General features: G+C 42.1%; 2 protein-coding genes across 8 annotated transcripts in view; one reads left to right on the top strand and one right to left on the bottom strand.

Moving 5' to 3' along the window:
* Positions 1-39: 39 nt before the first annotated feature.
* Positions 40-17,405, bottom strand: znf821 (zinc finger protein 821). Of its 3 annotated transcripts, none has more exons than XM_035165526.2 (6): positions 17,283-17,405; positions 8,075-8,206; positions 7,802-7,920; positions 6,268-6,366; positions 5,045-5,211; positions 40-3,767 (listed from the first exon to the last, which is right to left on the bottom strand). In XM_035165526.2, exons 1-6 carry the CDS (start codon positions 17,284-17,286, stop codon positions 2,786-2,788), a joined length of 1,503 nt encoding a protein of 500 aa, XP_035021417.1. In that variant the 5' UTR covers positions 17,287-17,405; the 3' UTR covers positions 40-2,785. The 3 variants fall into 3 exon arrangements, with proteins under 3 accessions (XP_035021417.1, XP_035021332.1, XP_035021486.1); XM_035165441.2 differs by lacking the exon at positions 17,283-17,405 and adding an exon at positions 14,122-14,463; XM_035165595.2 differs by lacking the exon at positions 17,283-17,405 and having other exon boundaries at positions 7,802-7,940.
* The window catches only part of ap1g1 (adaptor related protein complex 1 subunit gamma 1), a 21,395-nt gene continuing 14,496 nt past the window's right edge, over positions 17,401-24,299 (top strand). For 4 of the 5 annotated variants that reach the window (XM_035165315.2, XM_035165155.2, XM_035165233.2 and 1 more), the window contains exon 1: positions 17,402-17,546. The gene's annotated coding sequence lies outside the window, so the exon portion shown is untranslated. Of the gene's footprint in view, positions 17,547-24,299 lie in introns of all 5 variants that reach the window. The other variant, XM_035165086.2, reaches the window with a different exon arrangement.

The following is a 24,299-nucleotide window of genomic DNA, read 5'->3' as shown; positions in this document are numbered from 1 at the left end:
AAAGGGCACAGAGGAGGAAAACTACACTGGACACTGTCGTTATAGTAAAGTTGATGTTTATTTCCACATTCTTCACCATGTTTCATCGGGGTCTGTACATCTGTTAATCCAGTAACAGAGGATGGCGCCCCCAGAGGCCCATCCAGTCAGAATGCATTGATATCACAGCGAGCGTGAATGTTCTCATTTGCAGTTTAGCTCATTCATTTGGCCTTGTTCAGCGAGATTTGTTCTGTAAACATGGACATCGAGAGAAAATCCTGATAGAATTAATATAGAAAGGCCAACGTCATCAACAACATTGTTCTTTTGACTTAACTGTAAAAAACAGGCAGGCATAAACTAACAGTAGAACACAAGCTCATATCGAACCATTCTAGGACAAGTGCAGATTCACGACATGCAGTGCTTATTTAATCCAGACTGAGCGTACTGCTTGTAAAAGACCAACGTCACTCCCGGGTTCCTCGTACTTTCCTTAGCATGAGTATTTCAGACGCTGAAGTTTCCTGTCCCGTTATTCTGCTGCTGTGGGACAAAAGGGATCACAGCAGTTTCCAAGAGCAACCTCTGAGAATACCCAGAATTCAGTCTGAGAGGAGAGACAAGTGACGCCTGTCGAGAACACTGATCTACCCTCTAAATGTCATGAGCAGGATGGCAGTGAGACCCTGTTGCTTTCATGTGCTGAACCTCAGAGAGAAAACACATTTCAGGAGGCCGACTGTCTCCAAAGCCCGTCTCCGTCACATCGTATGATCGACCTTTAAATGATTCTTATGGACCAGGGTGTTGCATCGAGGCTCTGAACCCTCTCACTGAGTTAAATTGCCTGAGAAGCTAAACTCTTTAACATTGAAGTCTGTTTAAATTAAAGTCGCATTCTGCATAGTTTCAGTGAAAAGTGAATTAACTTCCCTTGGAATAAATAACACATCTGTTGCATAGAGGTTTGATGCACTCCTAGAAGAGTCTCTGAGGATGAGACAGAAAGAAAAAATCCCAATTTGTTTTCTTCATTATTCGTTAGGTTTTCTGTAACAAGCAGCCAGGTAGAGGGACTCTCATCTAGGAGTGACTCAAACGGGACCAGCACTCGTCCCCCGTCTCTGATAATTGTAGAAGAGTGTTTCAGAAACGTTCATATCCGACGCTATGAACGTTTGCATCTGGTGAGGTGAAGTCAAGAAAAGCTGGAGGTAACTTTACAGGCAGGATATTAAAACACGGGATCATCCAAACATGGCCTCTAATTCAACACATTCATGAAAAGAATTTTACACCACTTGACGGAAACAAAGTAACCCAAATATTTTCACAAGAAAAATATATTCACATCATATTGCATAAATATGTGCTGGAATGAGGTTAATGAATACCGATGAATAAAATCTCTCTCCCAGAACGGACTTGAGTTTAGCCTCAGTGCGCGGTAGCAGATGGGGAAATAAAAAAAAAAAAATCTGAACGTGAAGTTAAAATAATTCCCACCTGTCGTGATTCAACAGATGTGTTTCTGCAGACAGAGAAAATATAAGAAAGTGGTACTGTTCAGACATTTTGAAGGTACTGCAGTGGTTGCATCATCCTCGGCAGAGTAATAACCCACTTTCATATCGTAATTTATCCATCATCAGGAAAACAAATGCATCTTTATGGGCAGAGTTCAAGTAATGGGTAACGTAATCAGGTGCTGTTCCACTTTAACAGAACATTTAAGCACAATACTCCTTAATGTGAGTGATGAGCCCAAAATACACAAGAGGTAACTAATGTATTGTACAGTACAAGAACAGCAGCGGTTTCTGAGAGCCAGAGAAATGCTCTGTAACAGAAAGTCAAAATTATTTATGACACTAGCGAAACGTTTTACAGCGTAAATAAAAACAAATATTGGCAAAGAGAATGTAAAGAAGCAAATGTACAACTCAGGAGATGAGGGGGAATGTTGCTCGACACTGGGCGAGTTCAATAGGACAAAACATTCAGAGTGTGTCTGTTAATCATTATCATCAACCCTAAGAAATGTGTGTAGTACTGGTGTGTTTTTACCAGTTCAGTTGCTCGTCCCTATGAATGTTTGTGTCCTATTAAAGTGCCTGAATGATACATGCAAACAAAAACTGGGGGAAAACAACCCGTCCTCTGTAGTAGTGAACAGTACATGTAGAGCTTTGGAAGCTTGGAGTGGGAGCGCAGTAAGCCACAGGACAAAGGGCGCCACCACGGCGCCGGCTGAGGTAGTAGTTTGACTGAATGTGAACTTCCCAGGGACCCTCGGTGGCAGCTTGAAGAGAGAGGTGTAGCTACCAGTAAACCCGAGTCACTGGGCTGGCGGAGTGGACCAGAGAGGAGGGGGCTGGGGCTACAGAGTCCCCGCTCCCTTTACTGAAGGTCCATGTGCAAAAGACTTTTTTTTAAATTTTCCCTCAAAGGAAGTACAACTGCTCCTACTAGAATGAACTGTGTTAAATCTGAGAGTCCACAGAAAAAAGATAAATCTCTTTACAACATGCTTTTACGTCATCATCCATACAATATGAAACATTCTCAACCCTGTTTCCAAGGTTTTCTCCACTGTAATAAATTAGAAACTGATGTCGTTTTTTTTACTGTATTCAACAAACAGTTTGTGAATCTGTTCGACACAGAAGACGCTGGGAGTAAACCAGCGAGGAATGGTTTTTGCTGTGACCACGACAGCATGTTGGTGGAGTGCAGAGGTTAATGATGCTGTTCAGAAGCCAGTTTGTCATAAAACCCTTCCCCCAGAGGCCTGGTGCGATCAGGGCAGCTTCATGAACAGGCCGTTATCAATGGAAGGGACCGGCATAGGACAGGGGAACTGAAAGAGACTCATGTCAGCTGTGAGCGCGGCCATGGCGGCGGGATCATGCTCTATCTGTGTCCTCAGAGCAGGGTCGATCTTCTCCAGTCGTCGCTTGATCCTCTTGGCCTCCCTCTCACGGATCAGCCTAGCCTGCCTCTTGTCCGGCGTCTCGTTGGCCCTCTTTAAACGCATGGCCTCCCTGTCCCTCTGCAGCCTGCGTGACCTCTGATCCTCACTCTCCTGCATCCTCTGCATGCGCTTGGCCTCGCGGTCCCGCAGCCTCCTCATCTCCTTCTCCTCGTCCGTCTCACACGCCCGCTTGTTCTTCTTTGCCGTGCGCTCGCGCTCCAGACGCTGCTCGCGAGCCTCAACGGGTTCGTTCTTCCTGCGCAGAGCCCATTTCCGCATCGGCGACTGGGCCTCCACCAACTGCTGGTAGGCAACGCAGCTGTTGCACACCAGCAGCACCCCTGCAGGATACACCGGCATGGGGCTCATTATGTCGGGGATAGGAGGAAGGCCTGAGGAAGAGGAGTTAAGCGCATCAGGGATAGATGCGAGTGACGGCCCTTCAGAGAGGAGACTGTCGGGCAGCGAGGGAAAGGCAGGTCCTTGGTCAGAGCCTGTGCACTGTCCTGGGCCCGAGCACGACCCAGAGCCCAGGCCGTGACATGACCTGGGGCCTTGACACTGGCTCGAGATGTGTCCTTGTCCCTGGCAGGTGCGATGGGCTTGACATAAGTTGGGGTTCGGGTCAGGTGCTTGACACGGGCGCGGACCCTGACATGAACTCGGGCTGGGGCCTGGTCCATGGCAGGAGCGAGTGCCGGAGCCTGGGCTGTCCATGGGGCTGCTGGAGAGGGACGGGGACATGGAGCAGTCTCTTCCACCACTGACATCCATCCTGTTTGTTTCGAGGACGTCTTTAAGCTTCTCCCTGTGATAGGATACAACATTAATCAGCTTGGGAAAAGCAAAAGAACAACCTGGAGTCGTTCTTAGAAGCAATAGCTTCCTGACTCAAGGTTTCGACTCCAGGTTCTTTTTTAAACTGAACTAAATTGAACTGCTAAAAAGTCATTATTATGGGTTTAGTCTTAAATTCCTTTTTAAGTCTCAAGACACAGTCACCTCCTACTTTCTTTATCTTACAAATCATATCGCTTATAATAAAATCGATGAATTCGTGCCTATAAAAAGTATTTACTCAACTGTAACCGAGGTTACAATCATTTTATATGAAGTATCGTTTGAAATATTTAAACATTTAGTTGCCTGCCTTGCGTTCTTGTTAGTCACATAGTTAGTTAGCTGGTTAAGGCTTTATCTATGATTGACATGACGTTAAACCGTTTTGTTCTAATGGGAAACGATGACTCATTTCATCTGACTCAGTTCCTGAAATAATTGTTTCAGAGATAAATCACACACTGTGTCTCGTGAAGAAGAGTTTAGTTCACTGGTAATGGCCTGAGAGCTGACAGATTACAACCCTAACAAAACCTTTATGTTACATGCTGTAAAAGTTATTCATAGTTTATTACAGCCATAACAATGACAAACTGAAATAGCTATTCCACATTTAACTATGTATTTTCTATAGATCTGTGCTCAGTTTATATTTACTTTATACATCTTAACAACCATATCTCCGACCAATGAAAGCTCATGAATGTTCTCTCCCTCTACTACTGTGCTGTGTGTTCTGACCTTGTCTGTGCTGTTTGAATTTGACATAGTAGTTGGGTAGTAGGTAATGGTAGTTGCTAAGCAACATGCACGTTTATTTCCATTAAAACCAGTCATTCCTGTTCTAATATATTCATCAGTCATGTTCTGCATACGGCCTAATATCACACTCCTATTATAATAACTCCTCCATTGTAGTTCAGTGTATTATTGAAGAAACATTGTCAGCATTCCTGCCAAAATCATTTTGAATATCTGCTGCATTTTTATATGCTGATAAAAGGATCTGTTGTATGTTACTGAACACTTAGATAATGTTAAATAAAGTTACAAGTGAAAAAAGGATCCGTAACAAAACAGAGGTGGTGTATTTTAAATTATTCATATTGATTTATTATTTACCTGAAAATTGTGGAAGCAGCTGACTTAACATTTTTAACTCAACTGGTTAATTATTGATAACATGCGATTATTTTGCAGAAAACACAGAAACTTCAGGGGCATCAGGAAAAGACAGAGCCGAACCTGTTAAAGTTGTCAATGTCTGTGAAGCGTGCGCCGCAGACAGCGCAGTTGGAGAGGCGGTCCTCGGAATGGATGAGAAGATGCCGTCCAAGTGAGCCAGGCGAACTCAGGGCTCGCCCACACACTGGGCACACATAGCTCTTGGTGTTGCTCATCATGGCCGTGTGCTGTTAGAGACAGCAAAACAAGAGAGGGGAAAAAAGAAAGACACATTTAAAGTACACGACAAAAAACGGTCACTTCTCAAAACGTAAAACAGAAACCAATCTGAATCAAAAATCATTCTATATATACTGTTGTTTAATCAAATACTTTTCAGCTTGTGTGCATTACCAACCATGATGGAGAAGATAACAATGGAAATATGGCTGTGAAATACTGAGGAGTAACATGTTTTTAAATATAGATGATCAATGATTGAAAGAAAAAAGACATTCTAATGCACTGTACTGTAGATGTTTTAAGCAAATTAGGTTTTCATCAAAAGAAAACGAAAGCATCTGATGAACATTACATCTTTTGTCTTTACTGCCAAATGGAATAATAATGCCAGACTATATGTATACGAGAAATGTTAAACACAAACGTGGAATTACAAAATTGAATGCTGACCCTGTTTCTGTGCATATAAATCACATGACAGGACGTTTCGCATATTACAAATAACGTTCAAATGAGTGCCAAGAACTGGTCTTGATTGTTTTATCACTAATAACAATGTATCAAATTAAAAATTATAAAATAAGCAAGTGCATATGAAGTGACATTGGTGAAGACACATAGTTAGTGTTGAAAAGTGAAGATGACTGGAAACAGAAAGAAAAACGAGCTTGGAAGAAGAGATCAATTTGCAACTGCAGCATTTTAAAAGAGAGAATTAGTAAAAGTTTACAATATAAGAACCTTAAAAATATTTAGCACTTATTGTAATTTGTTTAAATAACTTGATCTGTAATCAACTTAGGATTGGTTTACTGTGATGTTACTGTTTAATTAAGCCCTTACACTGCAAACTGCAAGGCTGCTCTACAGTTAACATGACAGGAGAAGCACTAGATTGGATCATACGAGTCAACGCCTTCTCCCTAAACCGGCACTTCACTGAAGTACTGATGCTGACAGCTACTTAAGGGCTTTTAAACGCGATAAGCGACTGCTACCTTGGTAGAAACCCACTGCAGTTCTGTACTAGATCAGGACAGATGAGACGAGGTTGTCCTCACCTGGTAGACATGGGAGATGAGTTTCTCAGGGCTGCTGAAATCCAGCGGGCAGAGAGGACAAACAAAGGTGCTGATGTGGTCTGTCCCGTCCTCACTCTCCTGTAGAAAACCAAGCACCATTAAAAACACTCTTCAGGAGAAAATCCAATAATGCATGCAAGTGTTCGCAACATTTCTGCAACATCCATTTCCCTCCAAAGCAACGTTATCATCTCCATGTTTATATTATTTCACAACAATTTCTGAAAAGTAAAAGTTGATCCATTATAGAATCGTTTTTCCCTCATTTGTAGGAGATAAGCGTTTGCATCGTGTGATTTGACGCGGGCGTTTCTGTCACTATTCGCCTCACTTCTTTCCATCTGAAGCATTTCTGCAAATCCTGCATGGTGATGTGTTGAGTGTATGAATGAGCTACATCCTCACAAGCCCCAGTGACTCACTACGAGTGTCACGATGATGCGGTTTGCTGTCACATCTGTGACTCACACACGAGATGAAATATAGAACATTTTCAAACAGAAGGTCTGAGCAGAAAACATATTCACCTCTGCCAGGGGGTGTTCTATTCAAGTCTATATCAAGGACTTCTGAGTGCTTGGAACTTTTATTTTCTGGTGGTAAATTTGAGTTGACAAAAGTTGTCAAAAACACATTCAAATGGGTGCTGTAGTTGAAATCCAGTTAGTATAGTAAGGTTTTAGCAGATGAGAAGGAAATGTCACATGACAGATAACAATACCTTCTGTTGAGTTGACCTCACAGTTCAAATTATCTGCTACTTTTCTCACACGTGCAACACATTAGATAAGAAACCCGACGCAAGTGGATCTGTAACTAAGATTAAACCTGTTAAAACTGCAGCAAATACTACAGTGGCATACACTGAAACAAAGGAGTACAATAAGATCACGTTAAAAAGTGTAGGGGGGGCAATGGCAAACGGTTCGGGCACATAAGCCTTGAGCAGTAAAGGTTCATTTATGCGACCTTTACATACTAAAAGAGTCGGTTTCAAAACGATCTGCCCACATACTTCCACTGCGCCAAAGTCAAGACTTCCTGACAACAACATACACGTCGACGGTGGAGGAGGTTGTGATAATGTACCTCCTAAAGAAGAGGCATACATGGCTGTTCGTCCCTGTGCCCGGGTGAAGAACCATCACACACAGTAGATGTCTGTAGTTTCTTACAAACTCACAAAGTCTTCCCTCAAAAAGTTCCGTCACCATTGAAGTTTCGTCGTTTCCATCCATGTCAGCAGACTCTTAGAGGACGTGCACAAATATGGACGGAATTTGAACAGAGTACAGACAGAAGGCTCTTATCTAACGTAGAGCATAAATAATCCTCAAGGGCCCTTTTCTGATTGTCATTCCCCTCCTCTCACCCCGCTTCCTCTCTTTCGCTGCCACAGTCTTATAGAGCCCAAAAAGGCCAATATATAAATAATACATATGAAAATTACTGTGTATGTCATTACTAGTCTGGCCTGATTTCTGTTGTTTGACGTGGACACCAGCCCGCTCACCTCTTTGACTCCTGCTCCTTGTAGGCGGCACGGTGTTCTGTTGGTGGACATGTGGTCGTCAGCGGAGGTGTTGGAGGACGAGTCTTCCCCGTGGTTGTCAAGGTCACTATCGCTGTCTTCTATGGAGGCAAACACATCCCTATCAATACAGACGGACAACAGAACACAGAGCAGGGCTTACTCTCACTAACACCCCTCAGTCCGAGGATGTTCCTACAGAGTCCAGCCAGCCCGTCCCCATCCCCGTCCCCGTCCCGTCCCTCCATCCTGTACCTGTGATGCTATCCTGCCCTTGGACTTCCCGGGAGTTGTTGCTGCAGCATTCACTGTCTTCGGTGAATTCGTCCCTGCCGTCCATGTTAATAGTGTGCTGTATTCCTGTGATGCCTGAAGTGTGGAATGGCCCTGGAGAAAGAAAGACAATAGATAGCGTAAGTGGACTATTCTGACGGGAGAAGAAAAGTGATGCCAGTCAGGTAACCCCAGGTAGGACAGGTGACTAGGGTCGGAGGTCTGTGAATACTCAACCTACATAAAAATATATAGAAAAATCTCAGCCCGCAACGGTAAGTGTGAGATACAATACAGACTGTGGATCAGGAAGTGGAGCGGGTCAGAAAGGCAGTGGGTCGCTCCACGGCTCCTCAAGTACACACGCCAAAGTATCCTTGGGCCACAGTGTCTGAATGGTCTGTGATAGAAAAAGAGCTGTGTGTGGAGGCGCTGTATGAATAAGTGTGTGTGAACGGGTGAATGACTTGAACTGTAAAACGCTTTTAGTGGTCGGTAAGACTAGAAGAGCACGATACATAGTATAACTGTTGCCATTATATGTATATACACATGGTGCATTTACCTCATGCCATCAACAGATATTTTGCAGTCCCGCTTATATTATGCATATACCCCCATTAATAATTTGGGTGTGTTAAGTATATTGTTTGAAGTGTTAATATCATTTTTGCCTCAGTGTGATGTTTAGTTTGCTGGATTAGCAAAACAAGTCATTACCATCTGGTTTATCCATGAAAAAGTCCTTAATTTATTATATACAAAATGTATTCTATCCCCATACAGTAAACAGGGATATCTACTATGATGATAGATAGAAAATTACATATACCTTAAGTGATTCTAATTTTTAATCAACCTAATTCAAATGAATCTGATTTGATGGAGCAAAACTTTGGCATCATTGTTTGAGAAAAGGCTTAGGATTGATGGTTGGTATACGACAATGAAGGAACACAATTCCAAGAACTGGAATGACAGATTGAAACTGTTAATAATAACTAGTTATTATGTTTGCAGTTGCATGAAAAGGTGTGGAACACATGAATGAAAAGCCACACCACACTATGAAGTTACACAATACAGGAGACTGTCTCTGTCTATGGAAACGCGCTGCAATTTCCTGAACACAGTGAAGCATAGACAAAACACAAGTGTGTCTACAGAGAGACGCTGCTATGACTGTGCACCACGGTGGCATCGCCTCTTGTTGAGAAACTGATTTCATACATAACCTGCTTTTCAATTGATGGAACTAATAATCTCATATCACTATATTAAGTGAAAATCTCTACACATACATTTCTTCCAGCAGGAGTGCTTTATCTCCATAGAAACAGCATCTACTGTCATAGCAAACCACAAGAAGATATGAATTTTTAACATTTTTAAGACGCAACATGTATCCAGGCCTCTCAGAACATTTCCTCATCTGGTTATACACAAAACACATAATAGCAACAAAAGCCTCTGAAAAAAATAAATAATCTCTATTTATACAATTCCACATTTTCTCAAGACTTTTGGGATTCAACCAATGTGCGCACCACGAAAACATCTTCATCGATTCTGTTGCTTTCATGTGAACTCTCCGACACTGCAGCATAATGAAAGCGCATCCAGCGAGGCGAGCTCGCTGACATACGTGCACACACTTCATTTGCATCCCAACCCCCATTTTTTCACACGCATATACACTCGCAGATACATGCTAGCACTGTTCGACAGGCATGCTGCAGTCCCATGGGGGAGCAGCCTGCACTGTTTTCCTCTAGCTAACTGCCTTGCTACTCAGTGTGTTTCTCTCTGTCTCCCTCTCTCAGTACCACCCACACAATGAACAGCCTGGCTCGCCCTCTGTCCTCCCTGCTTGTACGGAGCTCTGACTACTTCCATATCTATAGCATCGGCTCGCAGGGGGAGGATAAAGCTTCATACCATGACAGCCCATATGTGGCTCATTTAACTCTTTGTGACGCCACTCTTTGTTTTACAGTCGCCCTGGCGGCTGCGGGAGTAGATAAAATACCTTCACCTTTGTTACTATTACACTTGACCCTGAAAACAAGTATTAAACTGCCTCAGTGGAGACGGTTGCAGTGGAAGCTCCTCGGGCATCCGCACGCGAGAACCTCCCACCTCAGAAAGCTTAAATTAACGATATCTTGAAATCCATCGTTCTTCCCTGGTGAGCTCTGTTACCCCACAGATCAGAGATAGGAGAGAGATCCTGACTTCAGTTACCTGAGTCTGACAGAAGTAATTACAGCCCCCATGACAAGCCTGAGGTATTTCTCTGGCTCTTTCTGTGTGTGTGAGGTATAATATTGAAGTTGGTCAATCTGCTCCTGGGCTACTGGTGAGAAGTTGGTGTGTGAACCCAGTTTAGCACTTTTCCCATAGATGCATACGCATTCATTAGCGTTGGCAGAGTGGGTCAGAACTATTAAAACTATACTACAACAAGCTGGCTGCATGGACGGCACGTAGCCAAAGATTGATGTGTGAGAGATACCCATCCCCCCGCTGCTAGAGCTCTGTCTGTACATCTGTCTCTCCTAGAACCCCCAGTCTGTGCCACTGTGATGTTATCTCTGAGTCTGTGTGTCTGTAGGGAGGAGGTGACGCAGTGTCTGACTGAATCCAGACAAAGAGACAAACTCATCAGCCAACAGACACATTGAAGAGGGAGAGAGGAGGAGGAGGTGGAGGAAGAGAAGGGTGGGGAGGGTGGAGGGGGTGGGGAGCGCGCAAAACAAAACAGACAAAAGATAGAATGCCAAAACTCTACTCAAACACCAAGCAATGGGGGTCCTGATGAATTCAAAGCCCCCTTTCCTTCGCCTTTTCAGCCACAGTCCCCTCCAAAACACACACAACACTATCTAAGTCTGAAGGATGTGCTGGGGCCCCCCCGTCTTGAGCACACACACACACACACACACACACCAAGCACAACAAGAGTGGTGGGCCAGAAGTGATCAATTCTCACTATGACACAGCTCACCTGACATTATAGAAAGGAAGATGAAATGATACACCAAATTTTCCAGGAAGTTTGACACCATGACCTTAAAACTTAAATTCTCCTCGGTGAATGCAACAAAAAAGAAACATGTACAAACTTATTTGGCAACAAGACCAAGACGAGTGTAAGCACGCAGGGGAAAATCATCTTTTTCTTATAATTTCCAAGTTCAAATACAGTTGTTCAGAATGTAAACTTGGAAACTGTTAAACAAACTGATGTCTATTTATTTGTTAACCTGATGGAAGCACCACCTCCAAATCCTCATCAACTTCTATATGATGCTGTGTTTCCTGGTGTTGCTGTAAATCAAAGTCAAGGAGGAAAACAAATGGCAAGACACTGTTGTATTATTGTCTGGAATGCTCTGTGTGTGTGTGTGTGTGTGTGTGTGTGTGTGTGTGTGTGTGTGTGTGTGTGTGTGTGTGTGTGTGTGTGTGTGTGTGTGTGCTTTGTCAGTCAGCCTGCCTGCCTGTCAGACTGTCTCCCTGCCTGTCTGGTCTGTCAGTCTGTCTGTCTGTCTGTGTTTGACCCTCTCGGGAGGGAGACAGCTCTGAGGCAATTCATACCTCACATGAAAAGACAAAGTAAAACAATCGAGCTAAAGCAGACGAAAGTATCAATGTACAAAAAACGCAACGTGTGAACTCACACTCTGGTGACACAGTGGGGGGTACCGCTTGTCAGTCCAAAAAATGTTATGCCGTTTATCGCAGCGTGAGGTGCACTAACGATACGAGCCAGCATTACATTATATTATCCCCTCTTGTGGGTGTTCAGCTCCCACTCCAGACTCGTGTAGACGTGTTAGGGAGCAGAAAATGAGCTCATTAGCTCGCAGGGATTACTGCAGCCACAAGTGCAACATGTATTTCAACTGCAGTTTAAACAAACTATGTTTAGAAAGGAGGGCGGCAGCATACACAACCTCAGTAGATTACAGAGGGAAATCCCCTCCTGAGGTCTGAGACGTGTTGAGGTCAGCACGCTGTCCACCAACAAGGGGATTCAGGGGGCAGAGGGCCAGGGGGCAAAGCCACACAGGGAGGGGGGGGGACGACAACAATATATCTACATCAGGGCTCTCCCCAGAATTCCTGCTGTTTCAATCAAATGTATTCTCCTCCTCTTGAGGAATCAAGGTACTTCAGTGAGTCTGCAAGTTCAAATAACGCTTATCTCCGTTATTGATGATTCTGCTGATCAAATAACACATGAATCACTGGGACAATAAATGTCCGGGTAGTGAAATTTAATTTCCCAAAGGCTCAGGTGACATATTCAAAACAGTTTGTTTTATCTGACCAAACAGACAAAACCTTACAAAATCAGAAATGCACTCAGGGACACGCTTCCCACGCACTGCATCTTTTTCATAGTTTCCCACATTATCACTATAAAGACAATTTCACTTGTATATGCATGTATATGAGGTTCCTGTGTATTTTGCCATGCATTGGCATTAGGATAAAACTCCTGATCCCATGTTGAGACCTTGACCTTTAACTGATTTGAGAAAACAAAAATCAATAGCACAGGTCCTGACCCTGCACCCAACCAACTTCACAAATTGAATCCAAATTGGATTAAAACTGCCCAAGTCATGGCTGTGACAGACAAGCAGATACACACCACCCATTACAATACACCTGACTGTTACTACCAGATTACTAATCTCATTAAACCAAAGAAGCTGAATAATGTTTGGTGTCTTCGCTTGGAGATTTCAAATTCATTTGCTGTCAATTGACAAATTCTTGAAATGGCGACTATCTTTAGTTCAAAGGTAGAGATGAATTCAGAAAGATGTCAAACCCGCGCTGCATGCTGTCTTAATATTCAGTTTGTGATACGTTGTTAAAATGTTTAGGCATCAAAAGTCTTAATATTTAGGCAATGAGGGATTTTACCAATTGACAAATAAATTGAAATTGTAACTGCATTAACCACCATTTCAACTTTGATCACATGTTGTGACCTTGACCTTTGATGGATTTGGTAAAAAAAAAGAATCTATAGCACAGGTCCTGACCCTGCCTGCGATCAATTTGCCAAATTTAATCCAAATTAGATTAAAACTGCCTGACTTATCACTGTGACAGCCCTGATTACAATACGCCTGCCTGCTGCAGCCCAGCACCGGTGTAAACATACATGAATGGTGTTAGTGCAGCAACAAACACTGAAGGTATGTCACTGTACAGAGGAAGAAAGGGAGAAATAACAGCAACATGGATTTTCAGGGAACACCATCATGTAAAAATAAAAAAATACTACGTGCTCTGCAGATCCACACAGTGACAAAGTGGACACGCTCGTCCGCTCTGATCACGCTTTAATATTAAGCTAAGTTATGGTGCCCCTCAAACCCACGTCTTATTTAAAACCCATGACATGTTCTCACTCAGATAATCTGCAGAGATGAAACCTTAAACAAAACCAGAGATCAGAAACATGGTCCGCCACAGAACAACTGGAGGGAGCTACATGTGAATCAGTCTGTAACATACAAATTAAGATGTAATACACTCTTGTCCCAGGGCGGTACTCGAGAGTTTACACAGATAATCAATTTGAAATGAGAAAAACCATGTTTGAAAATACTACGGACACCAACAAGCATTTCTGAGTTTGTTTAAGCAGCAAAAACTGCTTTTAAAATAGTTTTCTTGATGCACATTTCATTCTGACTCCGTGTTAATTTGAGTTGCAGGTCAATCCTTCCTCTTATTTCCATTCATGTGTAAATTTGACCATTTAAATTCTCAAGAGGTGGAATAATGAATAATATAAAAAGGAAATTAATCATGATACTGACTCAGCCAATTAAAAGTGAGTTTCCGTGTTTCCATTAAGAAACACGCAGAATCTCCAGATATCAGCTGCAGCCATGATACAACACGAGAGTGTGATGCTATGTGCTGAGGTTTAAACGCATCAGTGCCGGAGACGCTGGGTGTAAACTGCTCCCGGTCACGGAGCTGGAACCTGGGATACCTACAGTCAACTTTGAAGGGGTTGGTCTGTTTTCTCCTGGACATATTATTGAACCGCTGATCAGCCACACACACGGATCTCCTCCTCCTCCTCCTCCTCCTCCTCCTCCTGCTCCTCCTGCTCCCCGTCCGGCTCCGTCCAGGTGTTCCCGCAGCGAGGGGACGACTGATGAACCAAATATCGACACAACCACAAAAAAAAACAATCGGCCGCTCGTTCTCGTGAGTTTAAAAAAAACCCCCACCGGACACACCGAGGCGTCACATTCTCGCAGCCGGGAATCACACCCCGTCCTCCGGTCGAGCAGGGGGAGGTGGGGGCGGGGGTTCACACGATGTCCGAGCCGAGCCGAGCCGAGCCGCGCCGATCCTCCGCCGCCAGCACCCGCGCTCTCACTGCAGCGATGCATGAGCTCAGCTGATCTCCAGCGTAAACCCGCCGAACAGGATTATGGGATATGCAGGGGATGTTAAAGATACTGTGCTGCGGCGTTCACGGCGTGTGGGAGATAAGGCGACGATGGAGTGAAACTATGCAACAGTATAAATAACATTGTACCTTTTTTATATTGGTGTATTTTTGTGTATTCTACCTGATTCGATCAGTCATCCTGTGCTCTACTGCTTTCTCTACCAAGACTATTCTGTCTGTAGTAAAAGGTCTATATTGTGTACATTTCTCCATATTTTTATTTAATGATGTTTATTTACTACTTTTACTCTATTATATACTTTCATTTTCCTCTTTTTTACAATCTACTGCTTTAAAAAAAGAATTTCCATGGTGTGGTGTATTTAAAAAAAAAATTATATATATATATATATATAATAACATATAATATATATATATTTCGATACTATAATTATTGTGTAATATATATTAATATACTACATACACAAATTTCATTTAATATTTGAATCACATCAAACATCACTACTAAAGACAGAAAACAGTTGGGCCTGTTATAATCAAACTTTTTGGGGAATAAAACATATTTCCTTAGTTAATGTTATAATAAAACCCATAAATGATGTTTTCTCAAAAAATAATAATTATTAATATTTGTAGCAGCAGCAGTAATAGTAGAAGTAGGATATCTGAAATTAATGTGCATATTATTCCCACTATTTCATGATTTAGCACTTTTAATGGTGAGTGATACATTTAAGTTTGTGTTGGTTGTCATTAAACAGACATAAAACACAACAGGAAGCTTTATCCTGCCATAGCTTCAGAATACACGTCATTAAAGTGCCTTTGTAGATGACTTATGTTGCACAGTTCAGTCCAAACACATATCTCCCTGGGTTCATCATCTATCAACTTCTCTGGATTAGAAATGATATTAAAACGTTCCTGTTGACCTTTGAAGCTCTGCGTGATATGGCATATGGAGCTACCAGGCTGAGCTTCTGAGTCACTTCTCCCCAGAACTAAAAGTAGCTTTAAATCCTCTGATCAGGCTCTGTTAGATATTCCCTGGTGAAGGCTGAAGAACAGCTCACCAGAAGATCAAGAAAATTCACTGAAGTAGATATCAGAGGCAAAGAGGTCCCATTAAACCAAACTCATCAGCGTTGCTATTTACCACTTATTACTTTGTGACTTGTGAACAGACCCTTTGTATTTAAGTCTACGCTCTCAAGCTTTGAATTTTACACGGTAACGTTACCAGGGTAACATTGTATTGTTTGCATGTGTGATACAGGCCACTGATTGAATGAGCAGGAATGCTGATTGTTCACCCAGATGAAAAGCCACTGGGCAGGCCGGTCAGAAATATGAAAAGGTGACCTGATGGGTGTGGGCTTGAGCAAGCACTGGAAAGCATTAATGATGATTCATACACTCCAATCTTAAAAGAATGAGTCGTGAAAGAGTGCTGCACGATTCAGAAAAAGCATTTCCAATAAGAAAGGCCACATTAGACTCTACACAAACAACTAACTGACAACAACAGTACTCCTTTAAAGTTTCATAATGACCCCGTTTATTTTTCTACCATATAACACAGAACTAGTCTCTGACAGGTTTATGATCATTTTACGACATTCAGGCCCCAAGCACATGAATGAATGAAAGAACAGTCAGGCCATCAGGTTTCTAAACTTGCAGTCAACTCATGACTAACAACCCTCTGCACACCCGCTTTACTTAGAAAAATGTGAAACAACTGATACACACGCTGCAATAACTAGTCACACACACTCCATACAGTTAAAATTGTTACTTCATTTGCAACGAATGTCACACTGCACCTTAAAATGTATAGAGTTTTTTAGTTTTGTAATATATTTGACTTCTGTTCTGTTGACCCTGTGCTAACTTACATATGACAAATAAAACTTGAAACTCGAAATCCTCACGTCACACAACAGTCACCGTATCTAATCCTCAGCACAAAGGAGTAGATTAGATACCTTTTAAAAGCCTTGGAAAATTTGGAACATTTTTATATTCAATGACACCAAATTAGTTTTTTGTTATATCACTTTTCATTTTTTGTTATTGTGACGTATCATTCGTTACAGCGAAGTGGAATGGAATGTTACTTCCATCTGACTTGATTCCAATCAGCTTTATTTCGACCTTAATCTTAATCTTAGATCAATGGAGTTTCTACAAGTTACTGACACATACAACCAAACCTGATGCAGTCCAGTATCTGTATAGTTAACAGAGTTTATACCTTTAAACCCAACCTACAGCATCAGTGTCTCTTCAACAGCGCGGTGTGAGCACTAGAGGGCGCTACACACCACTGGACGGATAATGTCATAACATCACATGCAGTCGTCATCACTGACTGCCACGAGTAAACGGACCGCAGCACAACCTTGACAGGGCTGGAAACGTGTTCCTCCGCGAGGTTGAGAGAAAATACGGCATCGCATCAAACAAACAAACACACACAATCTCGTCGTGTCATGAGATTTACGTGCGACAAGTGGCACGTGACACACATCAACGCGCAAACCAATAAACACACCAATAACTAATGCAATCAATGAGATGACGTTAGCGAGCTGGCTAACGTTATCAAGCCCGTTAGCCCTTTATTGTGGAGGAGACGCTCACTAGCAAGACGGCAACCAGCAAATGAAAAGCAAGGGCGATCGGCTAGCTACAGCTTTGACAGACATGCAGACGCGGATCGGTCATTACCCATGGTGTCCAGTGAACACGGGCATAGCAGGTGCGATCCCGGGCACGGCTGCGGTTAGTGTGCGGTCAGCGTGAGGAGGTCGAGCCCGGTGCGACGGCCAGTCCGCGCCTCTTTCACAAAACCTCTGCGCTCCGCCAGTGTAACCCTCCGCCTGCTGTAGATGCGCCGAGGCTGGAGTAGCCACCATTTTGCATGTCTAGTGTGTTCCTCCCTCCATTGCTAACAGAGGCGAATCCGGTCGTTTTCTGCCACCACTACGGCTCGTAAGTATCTCCCAGGGATAAAATGTCGGCGCGAGTGTGTGATAGTGTCTTTACGCGGGGCCGGCCGCCCGGGGTTCGATCGCATCCACGTTGACAACGCTCACTGTGGCGCTGCAGAGGAAGTCGCAGCCCCTCAGTGCGCCGGGGTTGTGCCTGTCAGCAGCTAAGGGAGCTAGCACGGTTAGCATGCCCCTTTAGCCCGGCTAACTACCTGCTGTGTGCTAGGGATGTGAAACTCCTCAGACATTCGTGTTGTGTTCTCGCTCCACGAGTCACCATCACAGTGACAACGTGTTATCCCGGATTGACACTTCACGTCTTTACAGAAAGCCCACATTTGTGCCGCTGTACTTTTTTTTTTTTCAAAGCTAGGTAGTACGCGAAGTAAGTATGACAGAAACTGTCAGGTAGCTAGCTAACGCCAGAGGGGACTCGCTAGCTTGATAATCCAAATGCTTCAGGAGGGCCTGAACTGCATCAGGTCCCGATCAATCGGCGGTGAGATCCAGTCTGTAATGGCCTCAGCACCTTTACGCAGGACTCTATGCTGCTGTTGAATTAAATCTTCATTTAACCCTTAAATCATGTCAGCCAAGGTGAAGCTACTGCTGTGGTGTCATCCCAAAATGTTGCCCTTTCTCTCAAAGTGTGCTAGCTGGGGGTTAGCTGGCTGTTTGCAAGGTGTAATGTGCCTTTGCTAAGGGGCATATGGCTCTACAAGGTTCATGTTTGGCTCTACTTCTCCTAAGTGATGTCAGACTTTTCGAACATTTGACAAATAGTAAACCTGTCAGTAGTTAGTTCACGTTGCATCTGGTTGTAGCTGTGGATCCAAAGATCGGTAGCTTCCTGTCTTGGTAGAAGTTGACTCATTTTGTGCCAGTTCCCGAAGCTACCTTCCCATCGCCTTAATTCAGAGGGCAGCTATCTTCTAATAATGCGTTTTATATCATCTGACTGTCACTTGGTTTTCGCGTAACAATGAATAGGTTGACGTTAAGGAAGTCAGCTGTAAGTAGGAAGTGTGCACATGAGTGTGACGTGAACTGTTTTTGCGTGATTCCTGTAATTCTGTGTCAGATCCTTCATATTTACGAAGTGCCATTCCAAAATGTCAGCCTCCTCCTGTTGTCTTAATCTCTATGTGAAATGACTCAGTTATCTATGATTTACCCGTGGTGAAGAAATACCCAGGATTCAACAGAAACTTCAGGTGTCCTTCCAGGTGAAACTCTCAGGATCCTAACATTACAAGTTGATATGGTTGAAAGAAGACGGCTATGATCTTGATTAGAACTACTTAACCTTCATGTCCGCTGACAACAAAGACTAACTCTGTGGCCTAATGCTTATACTAGCAGGTGATGCTTCTGTGTGATGTTCCTCTTTTGACTTTGAAATTCAATATTCTCACTTTGTTGGCAGTTGGCAATTATTTGCAGAGCTTAACTGAACCAACATCTTGAGAGAAAAAATATGATAATAGCCAGGGTTTAGGACATGATGTCATAATCCTTGCACTCAGCGAGTTCTTTATTAGACCTCCATGATGCTGCCATTGGTGGTCGATTGGGGGGGCCTGTTGTGCAGGTGGAGGGCCCCTTCATGTTCAACTACACATTCCCTAGGATGACGAGCAGTTGTAATTCAGCTTCGTAAAGGCTTTGAACATATGCTTCAAGTAAGTTCACATATATTTAACAATGTCCTCAGCAGATTGAGCACTTGTATGTGGTTGTGGACCTTGGTAGGAGGAGGAATGGGGCTGACTGCAAACAGTGTTGAATGTAACAATCTGGCCAACTTTTTGATCCACCTTTTATAGTTACTTGAAAAGAAGAGATAATGAATTCAGTTTGTTTTTTTTTTTCAAACAAAAAAACAGAATCTTGACCACCCAACACTAGTCTAGATATTTTGACTATGGAATACATTAAATATCATCTGGGCGGAGGAGAATTGGGCAGATTTTTTCCAGGAATTCACCCTCCTGACAATCAGAGGAGAATTCTTGTCCACGACCTTGGTCGGTACCAATGTTTAGATTATCTGATAAAGTGAGGTGTTTACTTAGTCAGTCTTAAACCTGCAGGCCCAAAAACCCATTTGGGCCGACTCAATAACATCAAGTCTGGATGATAATGTTTATGCTCACATCACTTCTTTCAGCTGATAGCGTGATGCTGAGCAATGTAAACATTCTATCCCTTTAGGCTAACTAATGCTGATATAGATCTGTGGACAGATATTAAAACTGACCTCCAGTTCTCAATGAAGAGTAGACTACCAGTGTTGACCACTTCTAAAGTAGGCTGGTTAAGCCTAATGCTTTTGTTTTTTGTTGTTAGTACTAACAGAAGAGAAAGTTGTTGCACCTGTCTCCATTTTGTTTACATCTCCTTTCCCATGGGATCACGTGGGAATACAGGAGGCATTGTACTGCTCCTTGATTGCTCCCTCTGGAATGATAATGTTTATAATATCCTGTAGTGTGTGATGTGCCATTGTTTGAAATCTTGGAGCTTAGGCACGTTTAAAATTTCTTCAAGAAATGTGATGTTTAAGAAGTACCTCCTTATGTCCGGGATATAATATGATTTCAAAATTGGTTAGGTATTTCAAATCTTCTGAGTCTGGCTTAAGGTGCAGGACTCAACATTTGAATTTATATGAAGCAGATTATAAATGTAAAACATGTAAAAGCTGACATTTGATACTCTTGCATGGTTGCTCCTCAGTTTTGTTTGTATATTTGGTGACAGTTATTTTTTAGCTGTGCGTAGCCGGTCACTTAGAGGTGGTGAAATAAGTCTTCTTCTATAGTATTTCATTTGCAACATCTGTGTACATACTCTAACTGAGTACATAGAGAACATGAAGAGACAAAGTGCAGGCTCCAACAGCCTGCAAAATTGAGTAGGGAAAATGCTTCTCCCCTGTGGTAGCTCTGTATATGTTTTCCTCTTGCAGCCATCTGATGATCTTTTAGTGCAATTCTTTCCAAACCAAGAAGGTAGCACATCTGTGCTTTAAGTTTCTCACCATGCACTCCTGGCAGCTTTCAGTTATCTATTGTAAAACCATTTTAACTGTGTTCTATCTCTTGATGCTGCAAGTACGATGTCTCATACTCAACAGGTTGAATGCTCCCTGTGGTAAAAGCTTTTTGCTTGTTGCTGGTTGTCAGGCTCTGAAAGCTTATCTCGACTGGCTCTCCAAATCTCATGAGAGGAAAAGCTTGTTTTGAACATTTCAGAATACATGCAAAGTAGGCCTACATAGGAAAGATGTGTTATTGATATTAGATCATGTTTCCAAATGCATCCATATTACCTCATTGTAAGTTTGTATCATGGCTTTTATGGTCATTTTTTTAATTACTTTGATGTCTCATAAATTGTTGCGTATGATTTGTACTTTGCCTGTTAAGATGTGTTTGATTACATCTTGTTTTTGTTTTGGCTGACAAAACTTCCAATAGTGTTGTTTGTATAAGTGAAGATGACTTGGGGCATAATCCCTCTGAAATACTTGGTTAAAAATGTTTTGCTTAAAAAAACTCTGAGTGCAACACTTTCCTTTTCTAACAAAATGTTTTTATTTATGTATTCACTTCATTCATTTTTTATTTATGTCCTTGGCACTGGCCAAGGCATAGAGCAGCACATTTTTGTCATAGTCACACTCAGGCCAGATATCCTCAGGTAAACTGAGTCGTTTAGTTTTACACAATCTCTAATAGCTGAAGTGACTCATGTGTGTGGTCACCACCTTTATCTGTGATATAATGGTAGCCTTTTTGTCTTTGTAGTAAAGTGGACCTTAAAGACCACTTGCCTGGAAACCAGACCAATCAGGAAGCTCAGTTGATTTACTCTCGTAGATAGGTCCTGTCCCTTCCCCCCTTGCAGTTCATACAGATTACCATCCTTCCAGAGACATGTGGGGCCAATCAGAACCATTCATCTGAAAGGGGCCGGTTTTGATAAATTGACAGAACAGTGGCGCAGTTTTTCGTTACAACCAAGGTGGCTGCCACTGGTGTGTTGAATCCTCTGACTTGACAGTATTAAATGAAGTGCATGGTAAATTTTCACGGAAAGAAGAATTGCATTTATAGCAGTTTGTTTATATCACACTTTATGTTGCTGTAATTGGTCCAATTGTGTCCTGAGGCGTTTTGGTCTGAACCTTGACAATGATGCTTGTAAACTTTAAAAAAAATCACCCGAGAACTTCCAGGTCCATTTGCTAATGTGAATTTGTCTGCTGATGCCAAGCTGGAACCCTACACTGCTGCTGCCCAACTATTAAATAAACTCTCAGCTCCCCATCCCATGGTCTTTGCAACCCACCTACTATGTGTGCCCCCCCTTTTTTGTAAGTTTTATCTTTTAAGCTAAAGACACTTCTACTTCCCATAAATATTTATACAAACTAATGGCCATTATAGATAATAACAACATTTGTTGATTGTAGATACATGTTCAGTTATACTGCGACTGAAAGAACAAGGAACTGAAATTTAATTAAACTCGGCAGAGGCCGGATTAACTTTCTTGAATGTGAACACATTTGATTATAAGCACAGCAAGAGACGGGGAGCCATTTTTCATGGAGCCCAACACTAGGTCCATTCAGCTCAGGTAATTTAAATGGTGTTAAGACAGACAGTAGATCTCTGGCTTTATTAAATTGTAGCCTTGCCCGAGCACCCAGGCCACGCTGGAAACTATTCCGTTAATGACCATGAATTCTCACAGTCTCTACAAACCACCACTTCATTCAACAAAGGATGTCCTCATTCTCTGTATATCTGAATACTTATTTCCCTCAGTAGATTGGCAGCGTTTCAAATTATTTCACTTGATCTCATCAGGGATGGTTAATGATTAAAAAGTAAGTCGTGAGCTTTTCCACTGAACATTCCGGTAAAAATACTACAACCTGCACAGTTATGCAGGCTTAAAACAAGGCAACTAGGTATGCTGAAAGGAGATTTAAAGTTCATATGGTTAATAAGGCTTGTTCTTTGCAGTCACCTTTATCTAAAAATGCACAGTCAATTATCAGAGTTTGTGTCATGCGGGGACAGGAGCTGGAGTTGACTTTCCGTGTAAAGTGCTTTGGCAATTAGCCAGCTCAAGACCTTGTAAGATCTCCAGGCGTCTTATAGAATATATCTAGTGAGAACGATAGTAGCAATATAACTGTCAGCAACATTTTTTAAACAAATAAAAGTTAAACAGAGCCTCAAGACGAGTCGGTTTGGGTGGTACACTACATATAGCAACACCTGTGAGTGTCAGTGAAAATCACAGGAGGAAAATCAGTAAGCTAACGCATCTAATACCCCACTTTGAGAGTTATTCCTCTTAACATGACAGCGATCTAGCCACAGGGATAAATGCTAACTCAACTACAAAAAAATCAGAAAATATATCAGCAAAGGCAGCCTGCGTCAGAATTAACAACACTTTTTCCTGTGGTGAAGTAATTGTCCAGGAGAATTTGAATCCTCTACCTTCCTTGAATTGTAAAAACTTGGACCGTCTGTCTGGGCAGTTAAAATTGTAGACATGATTTAATGAGTGCAGGCTCACATTTAGAGAAGAGAATAATTACATTATTTATGAGAACAGTTGTCTATCAGCAACAACATCCACTAGTTCACCCATTAGATTTTTAAGGTCGCTACTCTGTCGAAATTTATTCTCTCTGCCAAACATCCTTTTTCAGTACTGGGTACTTATTTGAAGAAAATAGATCTGTTGACAAGTAATAACCATTGTTTCTGTTGCTGGAACAGCTTAATTATGTGCTGCATGTTACCAGATAAAAGGCTCCAGGAGATGGGAGACAAAAATGTGTCCCTTTCTCATAGAGGAGCCAACATTAATAACTCTCCAGTTTTATAGGCGTAATATTCACATCCTTTTTGTGACAATTTCATTGCTAATTAAAATAGATCAAACTTGGAACACATTTTCTCATTTATCCAGTGAGAATACAAACTTTCTGTTTGTCACTCCTCAAATCTGCTCTAACAACCAGACGGATTCTGTCCCACTTATTGAAAAACCGACTTGCTTTCATACTTATTGGACATTTCATACATATGAACATTTTATGATATGGTAAACTTGTTTAAGATGCTGAACAAGATGATAAACAATGGAACTTAAGAGATGTCATAACGCAGCCAAAGAGCTGCACTATCATCCTGTTGATTCAAAAACAATTTAAATGTTTTTGTCATAAAACACTGACTTTTATTAAGTTCTGTCTTGTTGTGATGAACTGTGTTTTATCTCCTCGGAAGTTTTATTTGCTTGTCTATTAGAACTTATTAATAGCTCAATATATATACTTTCACACAACCGAACACTTATCATGCTCCATGAAAGAGTTTATTCATCTTGAGTGAGAAATTAGTTTCTCAATAGGTTATTCTTACGACTAAGCATTTCCTTATTTACTATATAAACCTCCACCTGTTGTTTAAAGCTTGTGTGCTCTCCAAAGCTTCACCTTCATTTCCATCCAACCTTGCATACCAGTACTATTAGAGAAGCGGCTTTTAAACAGCTGGCCAGCAATCAAATTTCTTTCCTTCTCATTACCATACTGTTGAGCCCATGCTGACGTGTATGACTCTTTCCCCTTTTCTTCATTCTAAATGTAGCTGTTCTGTATTGGTGTCCCAGTCCCATTCTGAGGCAATGTGTGCCAACCTGTTTCTCTTCTTCATGT

The sequence above is a fragment of the Hippoglossus stenolepis genome, chromosome 1 (assembly GCF_022539355.2).
Source record: "Hippoglossus stenolepis isolate QCI-W04-F060 chromosome 1, HSTE1.2, whole genome shotgun sequence".
Taxonomy (NCBI): Eukaryota; Metazoa; Chordata; class Actinopteri; order Pleuronectiformes; family Pleuronectidae; genus Hippoglossus; species Hippoglossus stenolepis.
Note: the sequence above shows the minus strand (reverse complement) of the source record. Positions and strands in the feature narration are given on the sequence as shown.

Coding starts and splice junctions, on each gene's coding strand:
- znf821 (XM_035165441.2), bottom strand. CDS start 14,161: ATGTCCAGGAGAAAACAGACCAACCCCTTCAAAGTTGACT. Junction 8,207..14,121: donor CAACCCCTTCAAAGTTGACT/GTAGGTATCCCA, acceptor TTCTTTCTCCAG/GGCCATTCCACACTTCAGGC. Junction 5,212..6,267: donor TCATCTCCCATGTCTACCAG/GTGAGGACAACC, acceptor TGTCTCTAACAG/CACACGGCCATGATGAGCAA.